The sequence below is a fragment of the Anoplophora glabripennis genome, unplaced genomic scaffold (assembly GCF_000390285.2).
Source record: "Anoplophora glabripennis isolate ALB-LARVAE unplaced genomic scaffold, Agla_2.0 scaffold90, whole genome shotgun sequence".
Classification (NCBI taxonomy): domain Eukaryota; kingdom Metazoa; phylum Arthropoda; class Insecta; order Coleoptera; family Cerambycidae; genus Anoplophora; species Anoplophora glabripennis.
Genome location: NW_019416260.1, coordinates 300,399 through 320,237, shown reverse-complemented (window position 1 = coordinate 320,237; position 19,839 = coordinate 300,399). Strand labels below are relative to the sequence as shown.

Genomic DNA, 19,839 nt, shown 5'->3' with positions numbered 1-19,839 from the left:
TGTGATAAAACACGTACAGAAGTTCTTGGCGCATTTTCCATTATTTGTTGGACATTTTCTTTTAATTCTTCAGTCCGCTTTTTAGGTCGGCCGCTTCCTTCTTTTCTTGTTACACTGCCCGTTTCACGAAAAACATTAACACAACGCTGAACTGCACTTTGAAAAATTTTGTACTCAACAACGCCGGGAAATTGATTTTGAAATTCTATGAAACATTCCTCAATAGAATACTTCCATATTCCATCAATCTTGCGTCCATTTCTAAAGTAGGACTCTATGATAAACACTTTTTGTTCTTGAGAAAACACCATTTTAAACGCTTTTTAAAACGAAAATATTCAAATTGATAGCGGCGATATAGCGCTTTGACAGATGACGTTTAAGTTCATTTGCTATACGCTACGCCCTACGTCCAAATTTTCAGAACCAACTTGACCACGTTTTTATTTGAACACTCGTTATATTCTTAAAGTCAGTATATACAATCATTTGACCAAAACTATTCAATTTTGTATTAAACAAACGATACATCAAAACAAAACATGTTCCTATAAAATCTATGTAGATCATAAAATTAAGAATAGAATTAATTTAACCGTAAGTATCAAATATTTATTTTCAATGCTGCCTATTTTTAAAGTAAGAAATTATATTTCTGGGTAGAAATTTAAAGTATTTAAATAAATAAATAATTTTCTTGAAATGTTGTGCATTTGAAGCAAGAAAATTTTTACGTGTAGGTTAATTATTTTTAATTGTTAATAGGTACGTTTCAACTAAAATCAATTATCTAGTTACATTTATTGGAAGAAACTCTAGAAAGTTTTAAACCTTCACTACTGACTGCAAATTACTTGAAGCTCATATACAGGATGTCCCATTTAATTTTTTCACCCCACTTATCTCTATTAGTTTTGCTGATATAAACATTTTGTTCAAATGCTTCTTATAAGTTTCTGTTTGTAGCAACAAAAAAAACAATTCAAATTTAAATATCTGACATTTCTGAATAAAAGATTTCTGCAAAAACTTCATTTCAATCTACAATCAAGATGATTTTTATATTGTTTCCTTTCGGCTTCTGATACAAATTTCGTTATTCCATTCCATTTTTACCCGTTCCGTAAAGGAAAACGGTTACGTCATTCCTAGCGCCGCCAACATCCAGAAGCATAAGGAAATGTAAATTACTTGGGATATATTTCATAACAAAGAAAAATATGCCCGAACTCGACCTTTTCATATAAAACTGTCCTACATATTGAATTATGTATCGCTCAATTTCTGTCGGAGTCGCCAAAGTCGCCCAACCCTTCCAGTCTCTGAAAATGTAAGCAGATTAGATGTCCGTAGTTGGGTCTGGAATGGGGTATTTATTCAGAAAAAAAGGAGAGTGTATTATCTCTACTTATATCCTTACATAAATAAGGCATGAAGTCCTTTGTGGGAAGTTTTCTCCAACGTTTTTATGTAGCAATATTCAGCGATCAAGATGGGGGTTGTTCGAAGGGTGTAATTTGAAAAAAAATCACGTTTTTATAGAGTAGTAAGTATGTCTTATAACATTTAGTCAGTCAGTTGTCGAATCTTTTGTCGAAACTTTTAAAATGTGTTGAGTAGTGACTAGTGAGGCCATTTTTATTGGCAAATGCGCAGAAAGGTAGATCCTTCACCGATGTGCTGTCAAAATTTCATGACATTTGGAAGAACTTAGAAGCAGACTTATTGCTTTACTGAATTATTTAATAATTATTTTATCTCTTTTATATGTTTTTATTATAAAAGTATTACAAAATATTTATTTAATTATCGTACCTATCGATCGATCGAAAATTACGTGGTATAAAAATATTCGTCGATTACATTTTTTTATTTTCACAGCTTATGTATATCACTCTTATATTTCAATTCTTCTTCTCTTCAATTCAGAAAGTGAAAGTCTTATGACGGCGATATTCTTTGTTATAATAATTATTAAAATGTTAACAAGAGGTGAGAAAATTTTAGACTAAAGGAAAATTACATTTTTCAAAGGTAATTATGCTTTTGATGCCGTCGTAAACGTCATATTTTGGTTTATCTCGTCGAGCTACCCCAGATTAAGTACAAAAAGATAAAAAACAGTGTTCTTTATTTTGAAAAATCGAAAATTTTTTTTAAAAAAATTGTTTTGCGAGAACTATGGAACCGATTTTATGAAATTTGGAGTATTGTTTTATTATACCCTAAAGTTTTTTTACAAAAATTAGAATGTCCTCGGGGAGCAATTAAGATATTTTTTAAAAATTATCCAAAAAACTTGATTATTTTGCCTTTTTTCATCAATTATTGCTATTTTGCAACATCGGTAAAAAATTTAAACATTTTTAACTTCCAGTATATTGTGCAAAATTCAGTTCTAAAACTTTTTTTCTTCCTCAATATTCTTCCACAATGCATAGGTTCCAAGATATAAGTAAAACACTCAGATAAAATAGGCATTATTAAAAATTTCCTAAACATTTTTGCAATTTTGAAAATGTTCCGGACCTCGCCCAAATCTAGGGATCTACACTTTTATTATGTGAATTGTACTGAAGGTATTCCAGTAAAAATTAGCTTGCCCCCTCTTACATCCAAGAAGTCGGATATTTCGACAGATAGACCCTGGTCTATAGCTCGAATGCTTCGGTTTGAAGCTCAATTAAAAATGCAGAAGTAGCTAAAATGAACCACAGTATTTTTTTATTGAAAATATAAGTGTTCAACTTGAATTCTGTAAGAATGAATGCTGTAGCACTTACTTAAATAGCGGAATGAGGATGTTTTTGAAAAAAAAAATTATCTCGGCTCCAGAAGCAACATTTTTTTTATATTCGCGTAAAAATGCCAGCAATCGATTCCTGTAATAGACATTATCGAGAAATAAAAATCGAAAAAGATATTCAATAAGAACGCGACCAAAAAATTTTTACTTTTTTCAGTCATTTTTGGACATTTGAAATGAATAAAATCGTTATCAGTTTTTTGTACCATGAAAGTACAACTTTTAAGGGAAAAAATGAGCCCTGATTCGTTTCTCTAATACTATTCGTCGAGCAAGAAGAGTCGATTTTCGAGATGACTTTTTTTTTTGAAAAGTAGATAAAATTCGAAAAATTAGTATATTTTTTAATTTTAAAAATACACTTTTTTTGCTTGCCGAGGGCTGTATTTACAATATGTAACAAGTTTCAAAACCTTAATTTGCAGGAGATACAGCAAAAACAAAAAAAAATCGATTTTTGACGGTTTTTTCGATACATCTCGAAAAGTATTATAGCCACCGACATATTTAAAAATACGAATCGATAGCTACAACTTTCTCATTTAACTTTTTTCGATTGGAGTTCAAGTTTTTTTTTATTAGTGAAAAACCGTTTTTTTTTTTAGTTTTATGAATTTTTTAGAATAACTTGTTCGTTTATGCCCCACAGGAAAAATATAGTAATATAGTTAGAATTTTTTTCTTATATCACCATATTTTTTGTTTCCAGGTAGTAATTTTTGTAAATTTAACAATAGATCGTGACAGATTGATTGGACTACAACCTTCTGGTGGTACACTTTGGGTAATACAAAAGCAAACGGCAAATTTACCACTTCGAATACAGAGTTATTGGTCTTAAGTCAACGTTAACTCGAAAACTATGAACTTTTGGATATTGCGTCAAAATAGGCAGGTTAAGAGCTGTAACATATAAAAATTTCAGCCAATTTAACTGTAACCACTTTTTCATAAGAAAACTGCAGGGTCCTTTGAAAAGGTACACAAAAGGTACACTTGTTCGACCTCGATAATCTGATCCTGATCAAAATTTACACAAATAAATTCGCTACGCTGCCTTTTCATAATCTATAACCTAAATCTGATCGTCAAGGGGACAAAAACGGTATTCACACCCAATATATTCATTAATCCGCTCGACCAACTTTGTTTTTCGGTAAAATTGAAGCAGATTAAAACCTCAAAGCGGCTCCCACGGAGATAATATCTCTATTGATTCGTCCCGTCTTCCTGTTATTGTTCCCTTCGGCAGTTCCACTTTTGTATGCGATATTAATCGGGAAAAATATCGGGATTACGCCTCAATGGGATTCGGGGGTTGGCGCATTTTCCACCAGCTACAAACGCAGACGGATTTAATGGTGCTTGTGATTCGTAGGATGGCCTAGATTGCTGGCACTCTTCACCCGTACGTGTCATTTGAATAATTTCCAAAAAGAGGATATGAATGGAGGCCACCGACCCATCTCGCTGCAAGGATTCATTGTCCTGATAAGTCCCGTCTTAATTCTCTTAGTTTTCACGGAAACCTTGCAATTCGCGATCCTTAAATCAATTGATGAATTTTTTTTGTCCTAAGCTGGAATTGTGTCTGTCGTAATCAATAATAGTCCAGGCGATAGAGCAGTAAAAGTAGGCTTTAATGTTTGTGTTTGAAGTAATCTATTTTGTTGTACAGAAAAATTCCAAATATTATGTAGAATAAGAATCCCAGTTACCTATTTAGTAAATATCCCTAGATCTGGGCGAGGTTCGGAACATTTTAAAAATTGCAAAAATGTTTAAAAAATTTTAAAAAATACCTATTTTATCTGAGTTTTTTACTTATATCTTGAAACCTATGCATTTAGGAAGAATATAGAAGAGGAAAAAAGTTTTAGGATTGTATTTTGCACAATATACTGGAAGTTAAAAATGTTTAAACTTATTACGGATGTTGCAAAATAGCAATAATTGATAAAAAAAAAGGGAAAATAGTCAAGTCTTTTGGATAATTTTTTTAAATATTTTAAATGCTCCGAGGGCATTCTAAATTTGGTAAAAAAAACTTTAAAGTATAGTAAAAAAACACAAAATTTCATTAAAATCGGTTCGATAGTTTTCGCAAAATAATTTTAAAAAAAAATTTGAAAAATTTTTTTCGAATTTTCAAAATGTTGCACAGCCTCAAATAAAGCATCTAGATGCTTGAAAATTTTTTCACATAGAAAAGACCGCTCAATATTTCAAATGGTTTTTGAAAAATTTAAATCGGTTGACTAGGACGGTCAGAGTAATTTTAAACAATTAGAGTATATTTATCAATTTGAAAGTTAGTTTTTTTCAAAAATTATAATTTTGAAGTACTATTTTTTCTTAATTTTATCTGTCTTTAACAAAAAAAATAATTTCCGAATAAAAAAAAATAATTTTTTTAGACAAAAATTATTTAAATAATTGTAATAATTATAACTAAATATTAAGTGTTGAAATATATACGTAAACAAATTTTTTCATGGAAAAAATGCAATAGCATAAAGTAAAATATACAGTATATTTAATGCATAAATAATAAACTTTGTTTATAAAAAACGTCTGCAAATTAGACAGTTGGCATTACGATATTTGATTTCTTTGGCTCGCGAGACATCGGATTAAAAAAAAAAAGATCGAAATTGGTCCATTAGAAGTCGAAATATTGCAATTTTTTCGTACCTTCGCATTTTGAACCTCCGAATTCAGTCTCGGACCGAAAGCCAGACTACAATAATTATTGCTGGGGACGTTTTTGATGCGCATGCGTATTGCGTTAATATCCGCAGAAAGGCGGGAAAGGCCGGCGTCGCCTAAATATCTATTTGAGGTATGGGTTTGACTTGACATTAGACCATTATTTTAAGGTGTTGTAATTAAAACCATTTAAAACTGTTCGTTAGAACAATAGTTATAATAAAATTATACCTAAGAGAAGCTTTTAAGAGATTTATGCGAAATATTCAAGGTGCCAGGAAACAAGAAGATGAAATAGCAAATAAAGAAATAAGAGTAACCAAGAGGAAAATAGAAAAGCAGGAATATTTTCCTATAAATAAACGTCGAAAGGTAATTGTGTTTGAATTATGTAATATGTTTTATAATAGATATTTATATTGATTTATTTTACTTATATTTACATTAAATACTTGTTTCTAGGACACATCGACAATAATAATATGAACTTTCAGTCTTCTCTGTAGAACATGTTTCCGAAGCGTTAGGGAAATATTTTTATATTGTTTTTTACTTTCATTTTAATTATTTGCCAAAAACGACCACTGGTCTATATAAATCTATAAATCTTGTAAATGAAACAACTTCTAAAATTTATAAACTTTTAGCAAATCGGAAACATAAATAAGAACAAATTTATACTTTATAGACTAATGCCATACAAATAAGATATAATAGTATATTATTCAACGAGCGTATAATGATGGGTATTATTCACGAGGTGAAGTTTACGGCCACGAGCCGCAGGCGAGTGGCCTAAATCACCGAGTGAATAATACCCATTATACGGGAGTAGAATACTATACTTTATCCACGACTACTAAATATTTTTGTTGAAGTTTTTTTTGAAATGTTTCGAAAAACATGGTATGTTACGAAACAGATATACGACTCGCACAAATGAAGTCGCTGATGGCTCAGTGTAGATGCTCTTTCCCTTCCAACCGCGGGTCCCGGGTTCGAATCCGGTCTAGGAAAATTCACTATTTTAATTTTTTTTTATATGTACAGCACTGAATTGAAAATATTTAGTGGTTTACACGATAAAATTTTAAAAACGGATTGTTTGTAGCAGAACAATATAATATTATAGCTAAATTAAGGAAGCATCTGACAGTAGTGATTAATGACTCATTAATCACTGCCGTGATTAATGGGTATTATTAAGGTCGAGCAAACAGACGTATAATGGGTACATTATACAATAGTCGTGGATAAAAACTATTATCATTTCACTTGCTAACCACAAGTAACATTGTGTTATGTGTTTGACAAAATGTAATTATACTTCATATAGCTAAAAGTAATTTTTCAAACATGTCATCTTTATTGAAGTTTTAAACTTTTAAACTGAATTTGAAAATTTTCCGCGGATATCAACGCATGCGCATAAAAAACGTCCCCAGCGATAATTAGTGTAGTCTGCGAAAGCCTCCTCTCCCACTTTTCGCGTTTTGAGTCGCTTTCCGCGCGTGCGAGCGACAGCTTTTCCGCTGATTTATCTATGTTGCCGATAACTTATGGAAATGAAAATTTTTTCCAGCTTAGAACTCGGAAAAACGAAGCCACTGGATCAAAGATTATTGCTAAATTGTTTATAAATTAACGGTAAATGCCGATAAACTTTGACCGCTAATATCTCGAGAACCAATAAACGAAATTTAATTTTTTTTTTAGGAAGCGTCATTCCGAGTACTTTAAAATTATAATTTTTGAAAAAAAAACTAAATTGAAAATTAGTAAATGTAATCTAATTGTTTAAAAATAGAAATAAATAATGTTAACTCTAAAAATGTACTGTGACCGTTCTAATCCACCGATTTCAATTTTCAAAAACCATTTGAAGGGTTGAGCGGTTTTTCTATGTGAAAAAATTTTCAAGTGTCTAGATGCTTTATTTGAGGCTGTGCAACATTTTGAAAATTCGAAAATTTTTTTTTTAATTATTTTGTGAAAACTATCGAACCGATTTTAATGAAATTTGGTGTGTTTTTTTTATTATACTCTAAAAGTTTTTTTTACCAAAATTAGAATGCTCTCGGAGCAATTAAAATATTTTTAAAAAAATTATCCAACTTGATTATTTTGCCTTTTTTTCATCAATTATTGCTATTTTGCAACATCGGTAATAAATTTAAACATTTTTAACTTCAAGTAGATTGTGCAAAATTCAATTCTAAAACTTTTTTTCCTCTTCAATATTCTTCCTAAATGCATAGGTTCCAAGATATAAGTAAAAAACTGAGATAAAACGGGTAATTTAAAAAATGTTTTAAACATTTTCGCAATTTTGAAAATGTTTAAAATGTTGTTATTATGTGAGTTGTACTGAAGGTAATCCAGAAAAAATTTGCTTGCTCGCTCTCACATTCACCTCAAAACGGATCCGCCCGGATCTAATACTACAGAATTGCATCTCGATACACTAAAGGGTTTTTTATTTCAAAAGCATTTATTTAAGGGGTTGCCACTATAAAGGTTGGAAAGAAAGGAGCAGACAATCATATCAATCATATTTGGAACAATTTTTAAAATAAGTAAATATTTATAAATATTGATGAAACTTTGTGAACAAATACTAACACATATGTCAATTGTACCCTAAAAATTTTGCAACGATCGATGGCGTAGTTTTCGATTGACAGGATTGTTAATTAAGAAAATTTCAAAAAGTTTATCGCGTACCGTGGGTTTAAATTAAGGTTTAGAAAGGGTACACAATTTTTTAGAGATACTTGTCATAATAAACAATGATTGATACTAAAAATACACTTTCATAACCATTTAGAATTCTTAAAAAATTTTTCAACATTTTACTCTATAAACAATTATTTCTTACCCAACGAATTTTCTATGCAATCGACAAAATCTTGCAGACATAAAACACTACGTCGTAACCCCTTGCTTTTTACGACTTTAAATTTTGGTTTACATGTGACTATAAAATCATCACTTAAAGAATAAGATAAAATATCAATGAATGAAAGAATATTATTTTATTAACTGTTCAAATTGGTTTCCCTCCGCTTCTATACAACAATAAAATCGATTTTTTGTTTATTTGTCAATACAAAAACTTCATACTCTATCAGTTCAACTCACAAACAGAGCTATTTGAGCATGTGTGCTAATTTTTTNTGGATATATTTCAATCTCTCGCCCCAGAAAACCCCTAACACCAAAATTTCATCTCGATATGAACATTTATTATGAAATAAATAAGAAAAAACTAAAATAATATTTTGCATTAAACACCCTGTATCTCTGTAAGTATCAACATCGCGACCACCCTGTATATATATTCTCTTTAAATTATTCTTGAATATAAAATAAAGTTTGCACCAAATTTGTTTCCTATAGGCACCATTTTTTATAACACCTTATTAGTTCCTGATTCGACTTGTTTTCAGGGATTGTAATGTTTTTCTCGTAGAAGCGTACTAAAAAACGTGACTTTAGTGATGGATGTTTTCGTTCGAATTTTAACATAATGAACTGAAACTTTATATTCGGGCTAATATTTTAGAAAGAAATAACTTTTCTATATAACATTTTCGCCTAGGGTTGAAAATAAAGGTACTTTATTCTTGGGCCGATTTGCAGTTTTCGTCTGCCCCTCGTATATAACAAATGTTTTATGAGGTTCGATGGACGCTACTTTGATTTGACGACATACAGAAACAATTGACAATCGAAGGAATTTATAAATTTTTGGATAGCACTTAGTATATTTAATGCATAAATAATAAACTTTGTTTATAACAAATATGTGCAAATTAGACAGTTGGCATTACGATATTCGAATTCTTTAGCTAACGAGACATCGGATTAAAAAAGAGATCGAAATTGTTCCATTAGAAGCCGAGATAAAGGAATTTTTTTCGTACCTTCGCATTTTCAACCTCCGAAATCAGTTTCGGAGCGAAGGCTCTCTCCCCCACTTTTCGTGTTTCGAGTTACTTTTCGCGCGTGCGAGCGACAGCTTTTCCGCTTTGATATGAAAATTTTTTCCAGCTTAGAACTCGATGCCGATAAATTTTGACCGCTTATATCTCGAGAACCAATAAACGGAATTTAATTTTTTTTTAAGAAGCGTCTTTCCGAGTATACTTTAAAATTATAATTTTTGAAAAAACTAAATTGCAAATTGATAAATGTAATCTAATTGTTTAAAAATTAAAAAAAAAAGTGTAAACCTTAAAAATTTACTGTGGCCGTCCTAATTCACCGATTTCAATTTTTCAAAAACCATTTGAAAGTCTGAGCGGTCTTTTCTATGTGAAAAAATTTTCAAGTATCTAGATGCTTTGTTTGAGCCTGTGCAACATTTTGAAAAATCGAAAATTTAAAAAAAAATTATTTTGCGAAAACTATAGAACCGATTTTAATGAAATTTGGTGTGTTTTTTTATTATACTCTAAAGTTTTTTTACCAAAATTAGAATGCCCTCGGAGTAATTAAAATATTTTTAAAAAATTATCCAACTTGATTATTTTGCTTTTTTCGGTAATAAATTTAAACATTTTTAACTTCCAGTAGATTGTGCAAAATTCAATTCTAAAACTTTTTTTCCTCTTTAATATTCTCCCAAAATGCATAGGTTCCACGATATAAGTAAAAAACTCCATAAAATGGATAATTTTTAAAATGTTTTAAACATTTTTGCAATTTATTTAAGGAGTTACCACTCTAAAGGTTGGAAAGAAAGGAGCAGGAAATCATATCATTCATATTTGGAACAATTTTTAAAATAAGTAAATATTCATAAATATTGATGAAACTTTGTGAACAAATACTAAAACATGTCAATTGTACCCTAAAAATTTTGCAACGATCGATGGCGTGGTTTTCGATTGACAGGATTGTTAATTAAGAAAATTTCAAAAAGTTTATCGCGTACTGTGGGTTTAAATTAAGGTTTAGAAAGGGTACACAATTTTTTAGAGATACTTGTTGTCATAATCAACAATGATCGATACTAAAAATACCTATGTTTACACTTTTATAACCATTTAGATTTTTTTTAATTTTTCAACAATTTACTCTATAAACAATTATTTATTACCCAAGGAATTTTTTATGCAATCGACAAAGTCTTGCACACATAAAACACTACGTCGTAACCCGCTTTTTACGACTTTAAATTTTGGTTTACATGTGACTTTAAAATCATCACTTAAAGAATAAAATATCAGTGAATGAAAGAATGTTATTTTATTAACTGTTCAAATTGGTTTCCCTCCGCTTCTATACAACAATAAAATCGATTTTTTGTTTATTTGTCAATACAAAAACTTCATACTCTATCAGTTCATCTCACAATCTGAGCTATTTGAGCATGTGTGCTAATTTTTTAAATTTCAACGGACAACAGTATTCTCTCGACTTAAACCGACCGACGCAAGGGACAAAAACAAGTTATGATAAAAGAAACACTCTTTCTTTTTACGCTTTCCACGTTTTCGTTAACGACAAAGAAACCTCATTCATCACTTGAAGTATTTTCCTTTTTAATGGTCCCAGCTTCGAAGTTAAATAACAAATATTTCCCTGAAGATAGACCTAATTGCCTGTTCACGAAAGTTTGTATCACTCTTTGGTGTCTCGCCCCATATTCTATATTTAAGTCCGAACTTTGCCTATATTCTGGGATCCCTTGCGTTCCGAAGGGCTACCTTCGTCTTTCAGAAGCCTGTGGGAGTCTAAATTACAGTTAAACTCTACCCCGAAGTTGTAAACAAAGTTGTAGATAGCTAGGAGATCAGTGTGATACTAGGCGTTCGAAAAAGAAACGTATTTCTAGATACGCTACAGAAAATGTCAAAATTCGTACACAAATAAATAACAAATGTACAAATCATTTTGTTGCCAGTAGCAGTGGCGTGGACACGGGTAATTTGAGGAATATAATTGAAGGAAAAATAAGTACCGAACATCCTATCCTGTTACAGATAAAAATATATAATTGTGTGAAAAATGAAAACTGAAGTTTAAAATTTCCTCCCTATTCCACTCCGTGATATAAACGAAGCGGACAGCTTCTCGTGTTTAACAGGATATTTCAGGCTCCCTAATTTTTTAACTGACTGCCGTAATTGACAGATATTGAATTTCAGCAAAGGCCACTCAGATGTGCTTAATGTATTTAATTGCAGCTATTTTAGTTCCGCTTCAAGCTCGCTTATTGCAAAGTTAATTGCATTTGGTTTATTTTGTTGCTTGTCTGACTAATGCGAAATTATATCCAGATCTAATTTTAGCTCCTGGCACATCTAGTTGGCTAGAAAAGGCTGTGAATTATTAATTGCAGGAAAAGAGTAAGTGTCGTTGACAAAGATAAAGGGTCTTAATTAAAATCCCATCTATTTTCGCCTTAAGGGACTGATTCACGAGATATTGTTATTAAAAAAGTAAACAATTTCTTGTTTTTAAAATTGATTGCCGTTTGAGTAGAACTATTAAAATACCTGTGGAAATGTATATTTTTTAAAATCTTATCAATATTATCTGACTGAACCATTAAAACACCATGTCTCTTGATTGCTAATAGCGTTGCCGATGTTCTCCGGAATGAATGGCCTGTATATGTTTCAGGATGTTCTAGTTTCAAAAACTGTGCAATCTTATTAGGAATGATAGAAAGGGTATTCTTGCCGACTGGTTAGTTGTAACATCTACCTGCTTGATAACCTATAGAAAAGTCTGAAATTCCAGTTTTGCTGGTAAATAGTACTTACCTCCTTTATGGTGTAAATAATTACTTTGTCATCGGTACAAAAAGAGCAGTTCCTATTTCGGCAGGACAGGTATAAAAAGTAAAAAGTAAAATTTATTTAAGTTCCACCAAGTTTTGAAATCATAGCAAATCGGTCGCCCTTTTCCATTTTCCTGAACCTACAGCTCATTTCGTCGCTTCGCTCTCAGCTCTTGTTCCTGTTCCCGAGGATCAAATCCGGCGAAATTTTCCGCCTGAGTCGCCGTTAGCCGACTTTTAAAAACAATATTACCCCAAGAAATTGAATCATAAATTTTAATTGAACTTCAAACTTTCGGGACATTTTATTCGATGCTCGCGATAATTCCGTTATCAAACTCATTTAATTAATTTAACGAGTTCGGAACTAACTTCGCGACGTTGGGCGGGAAAAATCGCTGGTGTTTTGGGGATTTGTTGTCGCGGGAGACGCTTCCTTGTCTCCCCAAGACGATTCGCGACGCTGGGATTTGAATAAACACGAGGAGTTTTGTTTGTGTTTCTCATATAAGTGTCTCGCGGCGCGTTTTTAAGGGAGGCCTTGGCAAACAAACGAACACCAAAACAAAACTCTGTTAGTTAACTTTTAATTAAGCTTTTAGCAGTTTTGTATTATTATCTCGTGCACCAGCGGCTATTATTACTCTAAACTTATTTACTCCGGTCGAATTAGATAAAAAAAACCTGAAAATTGGAAAAATAAATATTAGTACCTAAATATTTTATTTTAGTCCAGTCACTGAAGGCGAAAATAAAGTAAAAGCTCCCAATTTTTCCGGATAGCATGGATTTTCCTGAAAATTTGCATACAAGCTCATCTGACCCCCTCCACTTCAAAAGTTATATTGTCTAGAAGTGTGCTTTTTTCTATTTGGGGGTGAAAACTACCCTTGTACGAAAAAAATGCGAATATCGCAGATTTACGTATTTTAAAGATTCATTTCATGTTCAAATATGTTGGATAAAGTTCCTTTCATGTTTTTTAATATAATTTATGAAATTTAATTTCTTTTCAACCGTTAAAAATCCTTAAAAACTAACCTTCTATGGCCAAAAAAAATAGAAAATAAAAAGTTTTTAACAGTTTAAAATATTATTTTGGTGCATTCACAATGTATTGCATTTCTTTTGTTATTCATTGGAAAGCTTACGACTCATTACAAAGTTGCAACCCTTAAAAACCATCCCTTATAATAAAATAAAGTATTATTGAAAGCTTGAGGTGTTTTAATGGTATGCATATGTTGAATTATAAACTTTTTATTGGTTTTCAAATGATCTATGATATATTGCAACTTTTCAGCCACCCAAAAAACCTTTATAGAAGAGCTGCCCCTCATAAAAAACCCTACCCCTTATAGAAAAATTTCCTAAAAATTGTATATGAGTATGATGATATAATTAATTTTTTTTAATTTTATTGAATATATTCTTAATATTTTTTTATTAAATTTATATCAAATAAAAAAAAATTGTATATGCATTATAAATGGATACGTGTGTGTATGTATATTATTAAAATACTTACTAAAATCAGTTCAAAAGTGCTCCAAAATACACAAAGATGATGGTAATTTACCCGCACCCAAAATTTTACCAAAAAAATGCGATAAATTTTTTTACCATAACTTCTGTAATTTTAAAGTTATAAATTTACTCAAAAAAACATTTTGTAGGGAATTTAAAGCACTTTAAGTTCTGTGATTTGCAGTTTTTTTTAGCCCTTCGTTTTTTAGATTTATAAGCTAGAAGGGCTCAGGAAAGGCAGTCTTGGAGCTTAGTTTTGAGCTTCTACCTGTTATAACTGTCAAATTTTGTCCTACAAAAATTTTAAAAAAAGCAAATTGTTCAGTAGGAAAAAAAATCTACAATTTCTCATTCTATCATTTTTTTATGACTGAAATACTTTGAAAAATTTTATTCAAAAGTAAATGAAATTTTTTTAAATGTAGACTTCTAAAATCGTTGAAATTCCCATAATCTACTGTTAATACATAAATAAAGTAAATTGCAGAAGGAACACGTTTAATTTTTTTTCCGTCGTCGTTAATTTTAATTTTTTTTCTCAAAAATTAAGACAATTATTTTATTTTACAACTTCTAACACCACTCAATTTAAAGGTCTTTTCAAGAACTTTAATAGGTGTTATGTAAGCTTTCCTCGAAAAACCTTTAATTTTTCCGCTACAGGACGTTGAACATTTCGGTTATAGCTATCTTCGAAATTGACTTCAACTTCTGGGAGTCATAACTCGGGTTCTATACCATCTACAAAAATAAAAAAAGCAATCTCCTTGCTATTTAATTACCTTCATTTTTGCTTATGATCATTTTTTTGATAAAACTTTTGAGATATTTGCGAAAAATGGCTCAAAACATACATTTTTTGGGCTAAAAACGAACATGTTTAGGCGCAAATAACTCTAAAAGTATCGACTGTACAAACAATTCTTATTTTCTTATAGAAAATTGTTTGCTTATAATTCGTCCCTCTATCGAATCGTGAGGTTATTTTTAATTAAAAAAATCCCACCCTCCAGAAGGGTGGCATCCACCCGAAGGGTAAAAGCACGCATCGGCACTATATAACTTTTGTTTCTTGGGCTATTCCGTACCTACAGTTCAAATTTCACGTCAATCCATTCCATCCGAAGAAATTGGTAGCCAACATGCTTCAGTGACTGGACTATTTCACTTTATGACGATCATACAACATAAAATGACCAATTCTCCGACAGGTCGTCTAGATTTTCATGCGCAGTAAAAAAGTGAAAAACACGTAATTATGCCACTTATTTGCAATTTTCAAGTTAGCGTCACTTCTTTGGAATTAGTTTTTTGTTATTATCATTCTACATACTCTTTCCCATCATAAAGTGCAATAAAATGCATTCTAATAATTTTTTCACGTTCAAACTGTAATTCGAATGGAGTAATTTTATATACTGACATTATTGTCGTCTCTAGATACAGAATCCTTGTTCTTGCAGCATCACCTGTGGCTGTAGATCAATTTAACGANCTAATAATTTTTTCACGTTCAAACTGTAATTCAATGAAGTAATTTTATATACTGACATTATTATCGTCTCTAGATACAGAATCCTTGTTCTTGCAGCATCACCTGTGGCTGTAGATCAATTTAACAAACTTTCAGTTCTGGATGCTCTTACAAAGAAAGCCCCCTAATGCTTTGAGAAATAAAACGTGATCGATCACCCGACAAAGACGAATTAACGGAAAAATATATGTTGTAATATGAAAAACGTGCCAGTCCTAAGCCAACATTATTTCACGTCGATTATTTAACGTTAACGTACTTTCGACGTGAATGTATAATAATTCAGTTAAAGTTACTTCTGTTTCACGAAGGAAGCGTGGAAATAGTTTTAATATGCGTCGAGATATACAATATAGTTTCTTAGCGGAGCTGTTTGTCAGGGAGGTATGATGAATGGCAGAAATCTATTTCCTGTTAGAGTCTAGTAGAGCATCGCATTCTAAATTAACGCTAGTTTTAGGAGAGGACCAGTCGCCTTAATAATAGTCGTATAGCATTCTGTCTGAGCTCCATTAGAGTAATAACTTGAATTATAACGTCTGATTTTTTACTTCTATTTGGATAATTCATCATCTTGATAATACCCTTTCACCACTCCAAGGAAGTCCACTGGGTTGGAATCAGTTAACCAGTTAAGAACTCCTGACAGGACATTATGCCTTGAAAAGAAGTCTCTCTCTGCAGAATTATTTCTTTCTATTCGACTCAAAAAAGTAAAATGTAAATAAAAACGACATTCGTAGCGGGTTTGGTGTTTTTGGGACATCTGCAGATGGTTCTAACAAAGAGAAACTTATGAAAACGAGATATGTCTGTCTTATACCCACCTAGCTGCTTCCTGATGCCGTTCCCCATCTTGCTCCTCCACAGGCTGTTGATTAGTGTCGGATCCGCCCTGCGCCACTCCCTCCAACCGGAAAGCGTCCTGCGCACTCCCCCCACTCCTCCCGTCGGAAAGGGACTCGGCGTGCTCTGCGGAAGGCCGGCTTGTGACGCACCGTGTACACCTTGGGGCGCTGGTAGACCTGTAGCTTTAGATTATTGGTTAGAAATGTCAGAAGAAAGCGAGGAACTTCAGTTGGAAGCCTAAATATACTTTTAATCGGTGAAAAGCAAAATATCGGATTCGTACAAGGTATTTGGAAATATTTTTACAGTTAGCAGTACTAACATCCACAGGGTGTCCACAGTGTAATTGTCGTATGTTCAGTATGTAATAAAAATGTTATGTAAGGTTTCAAGTATGTTTGTGGTTTATCCATTAAAATAATTTACCAAAATTTCCTGGTATAATAATTATTGAAAATAACTGAGCAGTACGTTCTAAACAATCGCGTGTTCTACAATTCTAATCATGTGACATAACAGAAGTGCAATAATTGCTTCCAAATAGGACATATTCATGATATCTACATCCCATGGATACCTTGGATATTATGTACATGTCTGGTGATCTAGAGACTGCACCAAGTCTGATGCTCACTTCTAAAGTTATGTACAAGGTTATAAGAAGTACATTAACAGTTTTGTGGGAAAATTTATTTAATAATACTATGTGTGCCTTTGTTTCATCTTTCTGTATAACCAGTAACAATAACACGTTTTAAACTCAGTTTATTAGTAACTACAATTGAATATGTATTAATGTTTCTGAATAATACAGGGTGTAACTAAATAAGTGTAAAACATTTAAGGGGGTGATTCCTCATCGAAAAAAAGATAGGATCTTTCATATAAAGAAACTTCATTGGAGCATCCCTTGTTAAGATACAGCCCCTTAAAGGGGGTACCTAAAATTTGTTTAACAATTTTTTTCACAAGCACTAAACAAGTTACAATATTGAAATTAACCTGACATTTTCTACTACCAAAAAGACACTTAGCCAGTAATTTATTTGGTTTACCCCATGGTAGTAAGGGGTGGAAAACGCAACCCCTAAAATTTATTTCCAACGTAATTTTTTGTCTTATTATTTTTTTACCATTTAAAAAATTATTTCCGATAGCCTGTTTCATTCTAAAAAAAAATGTCTCTTGAATTTTTTGCCCAAATTAAACCAGTTCGCAGTAAAAAATTATTTTACGAACAACTACAGAGATACATCGTCATAAATGCGGACTGGATTTACTGTTATTTTGTAGTTACTACCTGCATTAAATGATTAAAGGGGAATAATCAAAACTAATTTAATAATAACAAAACATACAACATGTAGAAATCATAGTAAATGTTCAATATGTCTACCTTCAGACATTACGCATGCGTCTAGACGTCGGCGCATTGAGCCACGTATTCGCTCAAATATTCCTGGAGTCTCTCTAATTACCCTGCACGCATCGATAATGCGGTTTCTTAAGTCCTCTACATCGCGAACAGGAGTACGATAAACCAAATGCTGCAAATGGCCCCAAGTAGACAAATCCAGAGGATTGAGATCCGGGGATCGAGCGGGCCAATTCTGTGGTCCTCCTCGACCTATCCACTGATTTGCATATGTTTCAGTTAAATGCTGACGTGCTACTTGACTAAAATGGGCGGGAGCCCCATCATGCATAAAAACCATATCCCTTCTGACGCCCAAAGGAACTTCCTCCAGCAGTACGGGGGGATGCACTTTTCTTAAAAATTGAACGTATGCCTCACCATTTAATCGAGGAGGTAGAAAATGAGGCCCAATTAAATAATCCCCAATAACTCCGACCCACACCTTAAGAGAAAACTGTTCTTGATGGTTAGTTTCGACAATAGCGTGATGGTTTTCATCAGCCCATATGTGGTAATTATGAAAATTAATAATCTTGTCCCGAGAAAAACTACATTCGTCTGTGAATTCGATCGTCTTCAGAAAGTCACGATTTCTTCTAATCATTTCCAGCATCCAATTGCAAAATTCAAGACGGTTCGGAAAGTCTCGCGGTAACAGTGCCTGTACTCGTTGCAGATGGTAAGGGTATAAGAGATGTTCCTTTAAAATTCGAAATACCGTCATATGATCAACATTTAGCTGGAAAGCAATCTTTCTAGTACTGGTAGTAGGTTGTTCTTCTATCAAATTAAGTACTGCTGCCTCAAGCTGTGGTGTTCTTACTTCTCGATGGCGACCACAATCCTGCGTTCTTTTGTTGAATGAACCATATTCACGTAATCGTTGATGAAGTCAGACAAATATTCTATGTGAAGGATGCTGCCGTTGAGGATACATTTCAGCATATCTTGTAGAAGCTTCTAACCCATTCCCCTGCGACAGACCGTAAACGTAATGCATATCAGCCATTTCCTCATTTGTGTATGCCATTTTAATAACAAGTGAATTATTAAAGTAACAAATTAAGAACAGAACAATACACAATTAGTATTACTTCAATTTCAAAAATTTACAAACTGACAGCTTGATTCCAATTTAATTGTCAGTATCGCTAATAGCGGCCTACTAGATAAATTAGTTTCGTATTTTCGTTTTATGGCGATATGTATCTTGTTCGTAAAATAATTTTTTGCTGCGAACTGGTTTAATTTGGGCAAAAAATTCAAGAGACATTTTTTTTTAGAATGAAACAGGCTATCGGAAATAAATTTTTAAATGGTAAACAAATAATAAGACAAAAAGTTACGTTGGAAATAAATTTTAGGGGTTGCGTTTTCCACCCCTTACAACCATGGGGTAAACCAAATAAATTACTGGCTAAGTGTCTTTTTGGTAGTAGAAAATGTCAGGTTAATTTCAATATTGTAACTTGTTTAGTGCTTGTGAAAAAAATTGTTAAACAAATTTTATGTACCCCCTTTAAGGGGCTGTATCTTAACAAGGGATGCTCCAATGAAGTTTCTTTATATGAAAGATCCTATCTATTTTTCGATGAGGAATCACCCCCTTGAATGTTTTACACTTATTTAGTTACACCCTGTATATTCCTTCTGAATTTATCAGTACAGCTTTCTATTATCTTGAAAAGAACTACAGTAAATAGACTATTAATACATTGTTTTTAAGGAGGTAAGTGGATTTTACCGTAGAAGTGGAAGTCTCTTAATTGCTAATACATCAACTCCTGTATTAGCCAGTATCGTTGCCGATGTTCTTCGGAATGAATGGTCTGTATATGTTTCAGGATGGTCTAGTTTCAAAAACTACACCATCTTACTAAGAATCGCAGTGGACACCCTACGCAGTGTTTGCTTCACAAAAATACAAATTGTATTTCTGGTTCGTCGGCAGACCAATTTGCGTTTACTCACAGCTAGACATTTTGGCCCACGTATCTTCATTACTAATAAAAATATAGGTTGGGTTAGGTTTTTCTGCTATTTCAAAGACCCAAATCGTCAAAGTCACTGCGTCTTTGGCTTTTGTCACGTAAGAAACGCGTAGGCGTGCGCGAAAACGCTAGCTGTCCATAGACCCTAGCCACCAACTTACCCATGATGGTGATGAGGGCGAGCAGAAGTCCAGCCGTGAAAAGCCAGCCCAT

General features: G+C 32.4%; 1 protein-coding gene across 1 annotated transcript in view; it reads right to left on the bottom strand.

Moving 5' to 3' along the window:
- Positions 1-19,839, bottom strand: part of LOC108917977 — a 46,049-nt gene extending 26,210 nt beyond the window's left edge. The window contains exons 1-2 of the mRNA XM_018724808.1: positions 19,788-19,839; positions 16,197-16,400 (exon numbers count right to left, since the gene is read on the bottom strand). Coding sequence (XP_018580324.1) covers positions 16,197-16,400; positions 19,788-19,839 — 256 coding nt within the window. The remainder of the gene's footprint in view (positions 1-16,196; positions 16,401-19,787) is intronic.